At 41.2% G+C, this 15,368-nt stretch overlaps 1 protein-coding gene across 1 annotated transcript in view; it reads right to left on the bottom strand.

The window, feature by feature from the left end:
- The window catches only part of LOC120526439, a 76,578-nt gene that overhangs the window by 49,942 nt on the left and 11,268 nt on the right, over window positions 1-15,368 (bottom strand). Inside the window, exons 3-5 of the mRNA XM_039749610.1 lie at window positions 8,943-9,290; window positions 7,554-7,811; window positions 4,253-4,600 (exon numbers count right to left, since the gene is read on the bottom strand). Coding sequence (XP_039605544.1) covers window positions 4,253-4,600; window positions 7,554-7,811; window positions 8,943-9,290 — 954 coding nt within the window. The remainder of the gene's footprint in view (window positions 1-4,252; window positions 4,601-7,553; window positions 7,812-8,942; window positions 9,291-15,368) is intronic.

Here is a 15,368-nt window from a genome sequence, read left to right as displayed (position 1 = left end):
GAAAAGAAAAGCAATGTTTGTGTGAAATTTATCCTTAAAAACTTTCCAACTGTTTCCCCATGTTCCTGATGAACTCATTTCATCAAGTCATAGTCTTAATCTACTAGACTAACTCCCTTCATAATCTGAAACACTCCAATCATGTCTACTCTGAATCTCCTTTTTCTTAAACTGTAAAGGCTCAGCTCTTTTAATCTTTCCTCATAACTCATCCCCTGTAGCCCTGAATCAGCCTCGTTGCTCTTCTCTGGACCTTTTCTAGCGTTGCTATGTCCTTTTTGTAGCCTGGAGACCAAAACTACACACAGGACTCCAGATGAGCACCTCACCAGTGTGTTATAAAGCTTGAGCAGAACTGAAGTCCTGTGACTTGTACTCCTCACATCAAGGCGCTATATAACCTGACATTCTGTTAGCCTTCTCAATGGCTTCTGAACACTGTCTGGTAGTTGACAATGACTAGTCCACTATACCTTCTCATAAGATGTTCTCTCGATTTTAAGACCTCCCATAGTGGAATCTATCCTCACATTTTTACTTTCTACATGTAATACTTTAAATTTACTGATATTTAATGTATTATTGTCTGCTGTCCAAGTCCCTCTGTGATGATTCAATGGATTTATGATTATCTGCCAATCTACCTATCTTGGTATCATTTCCAAACTTAACCAGCTTGTTATTTATATAAATATCCAAATCATTTATGTATATTAAAAAAGCAGCGGCCCTAGCACTGACCCCTGCTGGACACCACTCTTAACATAACCCAATTCTGATGGGGTTCCTCACAATCACAACCTCACCCTCTGCTTCCTGTGTCTGAGCCAATTCGGCACCCATCTAAAAACATCACCCTGAATTCCCACTTCTTTTAATTTGATGCCCAACCTCTCACGTAGCACCTTATGAAATGCTTCCTGAAAGACAAAATAAATAATACCAAATCTTTATGTTGTTTTCTCATAGAATTCCATCATGTTAGTAAGACATGACCTCCCTCTTCTGAGCCCATGCTGATTGTTCAGTAAAACTCCTGTCCTTGCCATGTGCTGCTCAGTCTTTCCCTTAATAGTTCCTTTCATTAATTTACCTGTTATTCAGGTTAAGCTTACTGCCCTGTAATTGCTTGCATCTGCCCGGTCCTCTTTTTTATAGAATGGAATAATATTTGCCATTTTCCAGTCCTTCATAATTTCCCCAGTATGCGGGGATTCCCTAAAAATATGTGTCAAGGGTTTATGTTTGTACTCGCTAACCTCCTTAAGAACTCAAGTGTAAATATGATCTGGTCCTGGTGATTTGTTTGATTTCAGCCTTTTTAATCTGAGCAGCTCTTCTCTCTCTGCAATTTCCAAATCACTCAGTACCTCCTTATTAGTCTCTTTTACCACTGAGAGGTTATCTACTTTCCTCCATGTGAAAACCTCAGAAAAATGTGAGTTTAGGGCATCTGCTATTTCACTGTCTGTATCTTTTAATTCCCCTTTACTATTCCTGAAGCACTTCACCTCCTCCTTGACTGTTCTTTTACTACTAAAATACTGAAAGAATCTCTTTTGGCCATCTTTCACCTTATTTGCTATATTCCTCTCTAACTGCATTTTAGCTTCTGTAATATTGATCTTAATGGTTGCTCTCATGTTCTCATATGCCCTATGATTTACAGTGGAGTTACTTGTCTTATATATAGTCTTATGTTCTACACAAATTAAGTAAAAACTGATGTAAATTTACTGTTAACGTTAACTTTCAAGGTCTGATATTTGTCTATGTATGGCTTGGCGATCATTACGGTCATAATCCTCTTCTTGGGTCCCAGTATGGTATCAGCCTTGTAATTTGAGTCCCCAGATGAAAATGCTTAAGTACCCCTGCTCTGCCGCTTTCTTACCCATTGAAAGGTGACTTTATCAATAATTTCAGTGGTGTTCACACACTCAGCACAATCCTGCTAAATGTGTATTTTCTCTTTTTTTTAGTCAGTCCTGCTAACCAGATTTCATTGCAAATCAGATAGAGAAAGGGGTTGTGTCTGAGCTTCTTAGAACTCCAAAGCTCATCACATGTGTCTGGTCAATACATTGACATTAATTTGCTTAGCAACTTACAAAAGAGGTCAATGTAAACGAGTAAGTATCAGTCTGGCGGACTGTTTAGGAATTTGTGTTTCAGGACAAGGTGACACAATTGACCATCACAAGCAAGTGAAGAGCTCAGAACAAAATGGTCGCTAGCTACACTTCTTTATTTACATAACCTAACAGCTCATATCATTTAGACAGAAATTCCCAAAAAAAAAAGTTTTCAAACACTCCTTGAACATATTGATGGAGTCAGCACTTTAAATGAAGGTAGGTAGCTCATTCCACCAGCAAGGAGTTAAACATGACATTGCGTATCTCAGGGGTCCTTAGAGTTTTGCTGTTGGGATTCTTCTTCTCCCTGTAAGAGTACCCTTAGTAGTTTGGTCAAACAGAATGGATCAAATGGAGAGCCTTCCAAAATCCAACTTCTATGAGTTGTGTAAACATCATCAGAACCTCAGTTGGACTCAACATTGGAGCCAAGCCTAGTGGTGGTGTTTGCCAACAAACAGCTGGTGGCTTGCTGACCCTTGAGACCCCAACAGTTTTAGGCCTGTTTGAAACAAACATGTCAACTCACTGTTGCTATATTCTTGGGTTATTTCTTTCCTTTTAGGGTTTATTTTCCAGGAATCTCCTTGTATTCCTTGCTCTGTGCTCCAATAAATACACGTTATATACAAATATACAAATAACCCAATTGTGCTCCACTCACTTAGAATCTGGAACCAATGTAGAAATCATTTTAAGACGGAGAAGCTTCTATCTGTGGCACCTCTGCAAGAGAACCACCTCTTTCAACCTTCACAAACATATGCAGTTTTTAATATCTGGAAAAAATTTGGAATTAACTTGCTTAGAGATCTTTATATAGACAACGTCTTTGCATCGTATGAACAATTACACTCCAAATTTAACATTCCAGCTACACATTTCTTTCACTATCTTCAAATCAGGAACTTTGTTAAACAGAACCTTCCAGATTTTCCTCATCTTGAACCCTCATCCATGCTGGAAAAAATATTGCTCAATTTCAAGGAGTTAGACTCCATCTCTACAATATATAAAATCATTTTTCAATCCCTCCCTTTCAAAGATCCAATAGGACACTGGGAAAAAGATCTCTCAATTAATATATCAGAAAAGGAGTGGAAAGTAGCAATGCAGAGAATTCACTCAAGCTCCATATGCGCAAAGCATACAATTATACAACTCAAAATTATATATCGAGCACATCTGTCTCGACTAAAACTCTCCAAAATGTTTCCAGGGCATGATCCAACCTGTGAACGTTGCAACCAAGTCCCAGCCTCACTGGGTCACATGTTTTGGGCCTGCACCAAATTAACATCATTCTGGACCAAAATTTTGAATTACCTTTCAGGTAGCCTTGGGGTCACAATCCCTCCTAGCCCATTAACAGCTGTGTCTGGTGTTCTTCCAGATGGGTTAAAAGTGGAGAAAGACAAACAAACCGTGATTGCATTCGCTACACTCTTGGCACGCAGACTAATTTTGCTAAACTGGAAGAACCCAAACTCTCCTCTTTTAAGTTAGTGATAAAACGATGTATTATACTATTTGAAATTGGAAAAATTCAAATACTCAGTTAGAGGATCTGTACAGATTTTTTTCAAACCATGGCAGGATCAAATCAGTAATATTTTAAAATAAGTTCATAAAGCACAGAGAATTTATTAATTTAGGTATGTTTACAAGCCTTAAATTTAACGCCGTTTGGTTTGCTCTCTCTCTCAGGGGTGGGGATCGATCTGTTCTTAACTCAATTCTTCTTTTTGTAAAAACTTGATTGCTTTGTATGGATTGCAATAAAATTAATAAAGGAAAAAAATATATATATGTATTTTCCAGGAGTGATGTGTTGTTTATGTTTTTATATTTATGATGTATTGTTATCATTGTTCTGATGGCATCATCATACTACCTATTCTGCACATTTTGATTTTATTTCATTAATTGCTATTTTGTTGCATGGCAGCCATGGCGCAGCAATCTTTGTTAGCAACAACAATAAAAAATTTTATCTATCAGCAAATTACCATTTAGACCAGGGCCTTGTGTTCCTTACAAAATGAGGTTCCTGTACATCAGGAGTGATTTATTGCTATTGCTTTCATTTAAAATAAATAAATAAATATCTGTACCTTCCTGGCAGAGAAAGCCCAAGGAACCGTAACACACGTAGCTCTTCCACAGCATATTTGTCTGCAGGTAAGCACAATCGTAGCTAGTAATGCTGTCTGCTCCTGTGACCCAGTTGCTGTACAGTGTCTGGTTCCCATCAACCCATGCAAAGAAGTTATCGCTTGCCCTCCGATATCCAATCCACATGGAAATTCCAGAGTTGGGGACATTCAGCGTTCGTGCTGCTGAATTTATGACTGCCAGATCTTCAAAGCAGGACTGACAAGTACTCCTGGCGGCATCCCAGGTGAGAGAACCTGAAGGAACGTAAAACTGTTTCTCAAATGGGCTTGGGCTGGGGGGTGGACCTAGAAGGAAAGATTGGGAGAAACCATTAATACAAGAGACAACAAATATGTTGTAGGAATTTCTTCTCTCCATGAGAACATATTGAGCAGAAATGGGCCTATCACCATAAATGTTGCCCATCAATATCTATTCATATTGAGATAACAAGGTCCTCAAAGTGTCACTATCTAATACACTGCTTAAAAACGTATTCCACGTATTTACATGGGATTTGCCCTTAACTAAAATCCATCTGTGTCCCTGTGTTCTAATTGAAAAACTCCTTTATACTTTAGAACATATTCGACATATCACTTAATCCTCCATTCTTTAAGCTGAGACAATTCAACTCCTTCAACGTTTCCTCATACACTATATGGCCAAAAGTATGTGGACACCCCTCCAAATTACTGAATTCAGGTGTTTCACTGTTAACCGGTCCATGAAGTCAAGCAGAAAGCCATGGGATCTCCACTGACAAACATCGGGTCGAACTGACGACCTCAGTAAGTAGGAGCAACATAAATTTATTTATGAAGCGCTTTTCTCAGACAAGCATCGCAAAGTGCTTTAGAAAAAAATAAAAGAGCAAAGAGGTTATAATAAAAAATAAAATCTCTCTATTATAATAAAAAAAATCCTGCGACTAGACAAGACTTTTTGGAAGATTTTTTCAACTCCCGCGAGATGAGACTTTGGCCATGAGATTTTTTCAAGTCCAGCCCTTCTCTCAACCATATTCAACCACGTACACGGTAATCTCACTTCTCATTCGTGTGAATGCTTTTGACAGACACATTTTCTGCTCTCTCAGCTTTTATAAATTTTAACGTTTTCCTCACCTTAGGTTCCCAATTAAAGAAGACGTATTATGTTCAAATCTTATTGAAGAATTTCATCACGATGGTTATCAACAGAAAAAAATGAGTACATGGGCAATCACGTGAATGTCAATTGGTTACACGGCAGATTGATTAAATGTGTATCAATAGACTGTGCTGAAACAGTTGGTGCTGATGGTGCAGAAGATGAAAACATCAACTTATAATATCACAAAGAATATCTGCAACTGTTAACATTGTCCGGTCTTCCACCAGCCATATTACTGTTCAAAGAAGGATGTATCCAAGAAAGGTAATGTAGTACATCTTCAGGGGATAACATTAGACAACAAAGGAGATCGTGATATACCATTCATATTCAAATGTTAACAGTTTCTCACTAGAATAGCTTTTGCAAAGACAATTAACAAATTTCAGGGCCAAACATTTGAAAAAGAGTTGGTTTATTTATCAGAGAGAAAGAAACAAAATTCACTCAAGGGCAGCTATTCATTGCACTGTCATGGTGAATGTCCATCCAGTTTCTAACCCGCTGAATCGGGTCACGGGGGTCTGCTGGAGCCATTCCCAGCCAACACAGGGCACAAGGCAGGAACCAATCCCGGGCAGGGTGCCAACCCACCGCAGGACACACACAAACACCAAGCACACACTAGGGCCAATTTAGAATCGCCAATCCACCTAACCTGCATGTCTTTGGATTGTGGGAGGAAACCGAGCGCCGGAGGAAACCCACACAGACACGGGGAGAACATGCAAACTCCACGCAGGGAGGACCCAGGAAGTGAACCCGGGTCTCCTAACTGCGAGGCAGCAGCGCTACCACTGCGCCACTGTGCCGCCCATGGTGAATGTCCAAACACAAAACCAAAATTCAATGTGATATTGTCGCAAATTTAATTCAAAAAATTGTTTTTACTGAAGTTTTACAGAAAGTGTACATTTAAAAAGTATTTGCGTGTCAATTTCAAAGGCAAACATAACAAAATCGTATTACTCAACGAATAACTCTAACACAACATGAAACATAATTTACTTTCAAATTATTACGTTTTACTCTTTTTTAAAATGGTTAATTATTCACTGTAATGTGAAATAGTTAGGTCTATTATGCATATGTAACAATTCCCATGAAAATAAACATCTGTTTAAATTGTACAACAGCATCTCCATATGCGAGCGGCAGAACCGCAAAGAAGCTAGCGCTCAGCACAGGCACAGGGGTTGGCGAGAGAAGCAATATATACTAACAAAAACTACTCAAAAACTTGTCTACAAAGGAAAGTCTTAAGATGGGCTTTAAACTGTTCAACTGATTGCACAGATCTCAGTGCAGGAGGAAGAACTGCTCCACTATCTGGGGCAAATGGATTGAAATGCTGAATCCCCACACGTCTTCAGCCTAAAGTGAGGGACAGAAAGAAGGCCTTGTTGGCTGGATCTCAGGGCTTGACTAGTAGTATAAGGGTGCAAGAGATCCACAATGTACTGAGGAGCCCAATGATTGAGAAAGAAAAATGAACTGCTTGAGAGCTACTAAGGGTTCAAAGCTGACAAAGCTGTTTTGCTATAATGGCAGGTTATTCATTCAGGCGTCTGTCATAAGACAGGGTGCAGTAAGCTGACCGAGGACAACTTCCTATTTAGGAACATGTCTGTTAAACACAGGAAAGATGACCTTTCCTTCTTTAGGGCCCCTCTGACACGTAAACAAAACAGAAATAGTTTGCCGATTTACGTAATATAAGATGAAATGCTTAGGTAAACAATATTATGGTTTTTGATAAGTAAGGGGAAAGGGGAGGGAGGAAAATATAAAAAAAGTCGACTGAAAAACACAAGGATAAAGAGAATCCAAATGGCAGCCAAGAAGCTTCAAGACTACAATCTAAAGTCAAGGCAACCCATCCTGACATTTAGAGGGTTCACTTCCTCTTGGATCACCCTTCACTGCCATGTCTATGAAGACAAGATCCGCTACAAACTTCACACAAAATCTAACTTTCTCTCATCAGGGTCTACGTCATTGACTCACAAGTCTTAACTCTGATATTTCTGTTCCATTCCCAGCTGATCCTTATTAAAGGCACCAATCCCATCAGAATCCCCCCATAATTAAGAAGTTACTTACTCGTGTAAGCGGAGCCCGTGACTGAGTTCAGGCTTTGTTGGCATTTATTTGGGATCACTTCGAATGTGTACAAGCTGGCCGGGATCAGGTTCTGCAGAACGGTCCCGGTGACGTTGCCCAGCGTGAGGGTTTGCGTCTGATTTGTAGGTCCGGTCACTTTCAGGGTATAGGAGGTCACTGGCCCTGGTGCCTGAGTCCAGTTCAGTGTGACTGAATAGCTGGTGATACTGGAAGCTGTCAAGGTTCCCTGATAGGGGTCTACAGTGATTTAAAGGGATAAAGGAAAACAGAGAAAATTGTTAATAATGACACTCAAAGACCCAGTCTACATTCAGAAAGCTGCATCTACCTGGGGCCAGAAATTAACTCTTATTGTCCAAAACTTTCCTTAATTCATGACTAGTGTCTTTGATTGTAATTTATTCAAAATACTGTATAAACCAATGAATAAATATGGTCTATTTAGAAAGGGGCAGCATGGTGGCGCAGTGGTAGCACTGCTGCCTCGCAATTGGGAGACCTGGGTTTGCATCCCGCATCCTCCCTGTGTAGAGCTTGCATGTTCTCCCTGTGTCTGCGTGGATATCCTCCTGGTGCTCCAGTTTCCTCCGACACTTTCCTTAATTCATAACTAGAGTCTTGATTGTAATTTATTCAAAATACTGTATAAACCAATGAATAAATATGGTGGATTTAGAAAGTATTCAGACCCCATCACCTTCCAAACAAACATGTCAACTCACTGCTGCTATGTTCTTGGGTTCTTTTTGCCTCTTAAAGTTTATTTTCCAGGAGTGATGTGTTATTTATTTTTTTATACGTATGACGTATTGTTATCATTGTTATGATGGCATCATCATACTACCTATTCTGAACATTTTGATTTTATTTCATTGATTGCTATTTTGTTGCATGGCAGCCTTGGTAAAGCAATCTTTGTAAGCAACAGCAATAAAACTTTTAATCTATCAGCAAATTAGCATTTAGATCAGGGCCTTGTGTTACTTACATCCTGTGCATCCATCCATCCATTATCCAACTCGCTATATCCTAACTACAGGGTCTCGGGGGTCTGCTGGAGCCAATCCCAGCCAGCACAGGGCGCAAGGCAGAAAACAAACCCCGTGCAGGGCGCACACACACCCACAAGGTACAATTTAGAATTGCCAATGCACCTAACCTGCTTGTCTTTGGACTTTTGGAGGAAACCCACGCAGACATGGGGAGAACATGCAAACTCCACGCAGGGAGGACCTGAGAAGCGAACCCAGGTCTCCTTACTGCGTGACAGCAGCGCTACCCAACGCACCACCGTGCCACCCTTCTTGTACATTAGGAGTGATTTATTGCTATTGCTTTCATTTAAAATAAATAAATAAATATCTGTACCTTCCTGGCAGAGAAAGCCCAAGGAACCGTAACACACGTAGCTCTTCCACATCATATTTGTCTGCAGGTAAGCACAATCGTAGCTAGTAATGCTGTCTGCTCCTGTGACCCAGTTGCTGTACAGTGTCTGGTTCCCATCAACCCATGCAAAGAAGTTATCGCTTGCCCTCCGATATCCAATCCACATAGAAATTCCAGAGTTGGGGACATTCAGCGTTCGTGCTGCTGAATTTATGACTGCCAGATCTTCAAAGCAGGACTGACAAGTACTCCTGGCGGCATCCCAGGTGAGAGAACCTGAAGGAACGTAAAACCGTTTCTCAAATGGGCTTGGGCTGGGGGGTGGACCTAGAAGGAAAGATTGGGAGAAACCATTAATACAAGAGACAACAAATATGTTGTAGGAATTTCTTCTCTCCATGAGAACATATTGAGCAGAAATGGGCCTATCACCATAAATGTTGCCCATCAATATTTATTCATATTGAGATAACAAGGTCCTCAAAGTGTCACCATCTAATACACTGCTTAGTAACGTTTTCCACGTACTGTATTTGCTATTCCCCATGGGATTTCCCCTTAACAAAAATCCATCTGTGTCCCTGTGTTCTAATTGAAAAACTCCTTTATAATTTAGAACATATTTGACATATCACTTCTTAATCCTCCATTCCTTAAGCTGAGACAATTCAACTCCTTCAACGTTTCCTCATACATTATATGACCAAATGTATGTGGACACCCCTCCATTTTACTGAATTCAGGTGTTTCACTGTTGACCGGTCCATGAAGTCAAGCAGAAAGCCATGGGATCTCCAGGACAAACATTGGGTCATATTGACGACCTCAGTAAGTAGGAGTAGCAAAATTTATTTATGATGCACTTTTCTCAGACAAGCATCGCAAAGTGCTGTAGAATAAAATAAAAGAGCAAAGAGGTCATAATAAAAAATAAAATCTCTCTATTATAATAAAAAAAATCCAGTGATGAGACAAAACTTTTTGGAAGGTTTTTTCAAGTCCCGCGAGATGAGACTTTGGCCATAAGATTTTTTTCAAGTCCCGCCCTTCTCTCAAACATTTTCAACCACGTACACGGTAATCTCACTTCTCATTTGTGTGAATGCTTTTGACAGACACAGTTTCTGCTCTCTCAGCTTTTATAAATTTCAACGTTTTCCTCACTTTAAGTTCCCAATTAAAGAAGACGTATTATGTCCAAATCTTTTTGAAGAATTTCATCAGAAAGGGTTATCAACAGGAAAAATGAATGAGCAATCCTAACACAGAGAATCGATGAAGTCACGCAAATTAACACCAAAAATGACGATCGGTTACACGGCAAATTGATTAAATGCGTATCAATAGACTATACTGAAACAGTTGGTGGTGATGGTGCAGAAGATGAAAACATCAACTTACATTATCACAAAGGATATCTACAACCGTTAACACCGTCCGGTCTTCCATCGCACAAATTATTGTAGTAGGAAGGATGTATCCAAGAAAGGTAATGTAGTGCATCTTCAGGGGATAACATTAGACAACAAAGGAGATCTTCATGCCTTCTTCTGCCTTGCAACACATGAATCCATGTACTCACTGGTGCCTGAATAAACACTGATTGATTGAACTATTCCTGTCTTCCTCTGGGTTACTTCCACACCATGCAAGGGTCTATAAGTGAGTATGAGAATTTGATGTTGAATCCTGAATTCTACTGAAAGCCAATGCAAAGAGAATCAGATAGGAGAAATGGGAGTTCACTTATGGGAGAGTGTTAAGCCTGGTAGCTATGTTTTGTATGGTCTGAAGGTGAGTTACACCAGATTTGCTTAGACAGTGTGACAGACGACCAGGGACCTTGCCCCACCTGGATGCCTGGAGAAGGCAAGGACTGGGAGAGGGGCAGTATCTTCCCCTGGGCACAAGAGGGCAGCCCTCCTTGGATTGTTTGGGGACCACGGAGCTTGGAAGCTCAGATCTGTGAGGGGCCGTGGCAACCGCCAGAGGGCACCTAGATGGTTTCGGAGTCATGGAGTGCAACACTTCCACCACACCAGGAAGTGCTACCGCAACAGGAACCAGGTACACCCGGACTGCTTCTTGGTGCCCATGCTGCACTTCCACCACACCAGGAAGGGAGACACCAGGAGCACATCCGGGCGCATTTTAAAAGGGGCCGCCTCACTCCATTCATGGAGCTGGAGTCGGAAGGCAGAGGACAGAGCTTACAAGAGAGGAGTGGAGGAGGATATAATAAAGAAGAAGAAGAAAAAGACTGTGAGCACCGTGGGGGTTTTTGCATTTGTGTTGTGCTGAGGATTGGAAGGCAAAATAACCGTGTGCGTTTTTTGGACTTCTGTGTCTGTCTGTCTGTCTGTCTGTCTGTCTGTCTGTCTGTCTGTCTGTCTGTATGTCTGTCTGTCTGTCTTCCACAACAGGTAAAACAAGAGATGCAAAAATTATTGTGAGATGAGATTAAAGCGTGAATAAGCATTTCCATTTCGGCCTTAGAAACAATAGTCCTTAACTTGGATAAGATTCTCACATGAAAAAAGCAGGAGCGACTAAGAGACCTCACTTGGGCATCAAATTCAGGGATCGATCAATCGAACAACACGTTAATTGTACAGAGAGACCTGAGAGAAGCTAGAAAGTGACGAAAGCTTTTAACTGATTGCCGTGTATAGGTCCGGAGGGGCAAAAATGAGAAGCTCTGTTTTCTGAGAGTTTAGCTTTAAGTTTTTGGGTAAAAGCCATTTATTAGTCTTCGTCAGACAATCAAAAAGAAAAGCAAACTTGTATAGTTGGCCAGTAGTGGGGATTTGAACTTAATACGTTCTGCTACAGGGAGCCAATGTAGTGACCTGAAAGGAAGAGTAACATACAGTAAGCCTGCCTTGGCTGGTTGAACACCAGACCTGCTCCTGCATTTTGAATCATTTGCAGAGGCTTAGTGGAGTTTCTGCATGATGTTGCAGTAGTCTGCACATGGTAGGACCAAAGCCTGGACAAGGAGTTGTGCTGCATTCTCCATCAGATATGATCCAAGCTTGTTGACAGTTGCAACATGGTCAGTGAAGGACAGCTGGTCATCAATCACCACCCCAAGGTTGCATACCAACTTGGCTGGTGTTAGTAAATAATCAGCCAAGTTGAAGAGGGATGGGGTGTTGAATAGATGGTTTAGCTTGGATAACAATAAGGCCCATTTTTGCAATATTGAGCTGGATTTATTAGTGAGCCATGCAGAGATTGCATTTTGTTAGTTTGTAAAAGAACAATAGAGTTGGATGTCATCGCCATAAAACTCATAAGAAATATCCTTAAAAGAACTGATATGAGTGATTGGTAGCATATTGTCACACATGTGTGCATGGGAGAAAGCTAAAGGGCTCAAAAGAAGGTAATTCCACACCAGGCCAGGGGGTGGCAGAGTGCAATAATCATTTCTCTTTTATCCCTGCAGACCAAACATGGGAAGTTCTTCCTGGACCTGAAAATGCCATTTCTGATTCCAGGCTCAATGACATCACTTCTGGTTCTGGGCCACAGGACATCACTTTCCCGTTCCAGGCCAGATGACATCACTTCTCCTAACCAACCTTAAAAACCCGAAGCCTTATTTCAAGTATACATGTCGCTGCCCCAAACCTCTTTCTTGTGTGGAGGAGTTTTCTTCCACGGTGTATTAAACAAAAAAAAAAAAGAATAGGCCCAAGGACAGAACCCCGAGGCACCCCACCAAACAGTGGCGCACTGACTGGCGTGAACTCACTCACACGAACTGAAAAACTCCTATCAGCTAAATAAGATGAAAACCAGGATAAAGCAGAGCCAGTGATACCTACAGAGTGAGACAACCTATCAAAAAGGATCTTATAGTCAACCATATCAAAAGCAGCACCGGTACAGAGCACTTGCCAGCGTCTGCAGCCATTAGTAAGATATTTGAGATTCTTAGTAGGGCTGTCTCTGTGGAATGATCCTTTCAATGACTTTAAATGTGGCACTGACATGGGATGCCACATTGACACAAGTCAGTATGTGAAATTTCTGCTCTGCTAGGTCTGCCCCGGTCAACTGTAAGTGCCATTATTATAAAGTGGAAGTGCCGAGGATCAACAACAGCTCAGCTACGAAGCGGTAGACTCATAGAGTGGGGTCGCACAGTTCTGGAGTTCATAGTGTGTAAAAATCACCCATCAACTGCTCCATCACTCACCACAGAGTTCCAAACTGCTGGTGGAAGCAACATCAGCAATAAAAACTATGAGCTGGAAGCTCCATGAAATGGGTTTCTACGGCCGAGCAGCTGCACTCAAGCCTAAGATCAACATATGCAATGCCAAGTGCACTCTGGAGCAGTGGAGATGTGATCTCTGGAGTGATGAATCACACTTTACTATGCAGCAGTCTGATGGATGTACCTGGGCTTGGCTGATGCCAGAAGGATGCTAACTTCTAGACTGTATGGTGCCTACTGTATTGTCTGATGAAGGACAGATACTATTCTGGGGCTGTTTATTCAGGGCTTACATTAGGGCCCTTGGCTCCATTGAGGGATAATGTTAATGATACAGCATATAAAGATATTTGAGACAGTTGTGCACTTCCAGCTTTGTGGCAGCAGTTTGTGGAAGGTACTTTTCTGCTCCAGCTTAACTGTGCTCCTGTGCACAAAGCCAGACTCACAAAGACATGAAAGAACTTGAGTGGCCTGCACAGAGCTGCGACCTCAACCCTATTAAAGACCTAAGGGATGAACTGGAACACGAGTTTTGAGCCACATCTCCTCATCCACCATCAGTACTTGACCTCCCAAATACTCTTTTGACTGAATGGGCACACATTCTCACAGACATACTCCAAAATCTTGTGGAAAGTCTTATCAGAAGAATGGAGGCTCTTTTGGGGAGACAACTCTATATTAATGCTCATGGATTTGGAATGGGATGTCCCACAAGCTCATGTAACTGTAGGTGTGATGGTCAGGTGTCCACAAACATTTGGCCATGCAGTATGTCACACATGCGCGCTTAGGGGGTAGCCAAAGTGCCTATATGAGCGTGAAACAATGAAGGTTAGGGGTTTGAAACAGAGAGCTAATGCTTTTTTCCGTCTTTTGTCAGACCATCAGAACAATAAACCACTTTTACCTCAATCCCAAGCACAAATATCACTTGTGGCTCCCTCTGATGTTGATGACTACACTTCCATCCCTCCATAATGACTTCACTTCCTCTCCTTTCATGATGATATCATTTCCTGCCAGCTCACTTTCAGTGCCTTTCTGTATCATTTCTTTTCATCACCATATAAAAAGATCCACATTCAAGCTCCTGATTGTTAAAAGTCTTTATTGAAAATATTGACCTCAGGAAGACATTTTACTGGCATTTTACTGACATTTCCCCAGTTCTTAACCTTGTACCTGTGTTTGTTTCTTCACAAGTGTAACATAAGAATTTCATACCTGTTTGATCAGATTCAGAGTCTTGGAAGGCTACAACCTAACCCAACAGAATGAGTTGCACATAGCAAGAACTACAGTCGTGGCCGAAAGTTTTGAGAATGAGACAAGTGTTGGTTTTCACAAAATTTGCTACTTCAGTCTTTTTAGATCTTTTTGTCAGATAGTTCTATGGTATACTGAAGTAGAATTACAAGCATTTCATAAGTTTTAAAGACTTTTATTGACAATTACTTTAAGTTTATGCAAAGAGACAATATTTGCAGTGTTAGCCCTTCTTTTTATTCTCCCTGGCATGCTGTTAATCAACTTCTGGGCCAAATCCTGACTGATGGCTGCCCATTCCTGCATAATCAATGCTTGAAGTTTGTCAGAATTGGTGGGTTTTTGTTTGTCCACCTGCCTCTTGAGGATTGACCACAAGTTCTCAATGGGGCCATGGACCCTAAATTTCCATGTTTTGTTCCCTGAGCCACTTGGTTATCAATTTTCCCTTATGGCCCGGTGCGCCATCATGCTGTTGTTGGTCACCTTTTCTGGGATGGTTTGGAGAAGTTGCTCTCAGAGGATGTTTTGCTCCCATTCTTTCTTTCTTAGGCAAAATTGTTATTGAGCCCACTGCCTTGGCTGACATGAATGGTCTCAGGATGCTTTACTGTTGGCATGACGCAGGACTGATGGTAGTACCACACACCTTTTCTTTTTTCCAGATGCCCCAAATAATCGGAGAGGGGATTCATCAGAGAAAATGACTTGACCCCAGCAGTCCAATCCCAGAATATCAGTCTGTCCCCGATATTTTTCTTGGCTTCTTTGCTGCCCTTCTTGACACCCACCAGGCCATCCTCCAAAAGTCTTCGTCTCACTGTGCGTGCAGATGTACTCACGCAAACCTGCTGCCATTCCTGAGCAAGCTCTGCAATGGTGGTGCCCACAGCTGAATCAACTTT

This window comes from Polypterus senegalus, chromosome 3 (genome assembly GCF_016835505.1).
Source record: "Polypterus senegalus isolate Bchr_013 chromosome 3, ASM1683550v1, whole genome shotgun sequence".
NCBI classification, from domain to species: Eukaryota; Metazoa; Chordata; class Cladistia; order Polypteriformes; family Polypteridae; genus Polypterus; species Polypterus senegalus.
Note: the sequence above shows the minus strand (reverse complement) of the source record. Positions and strands in the feature narration are given on the sequence as shown.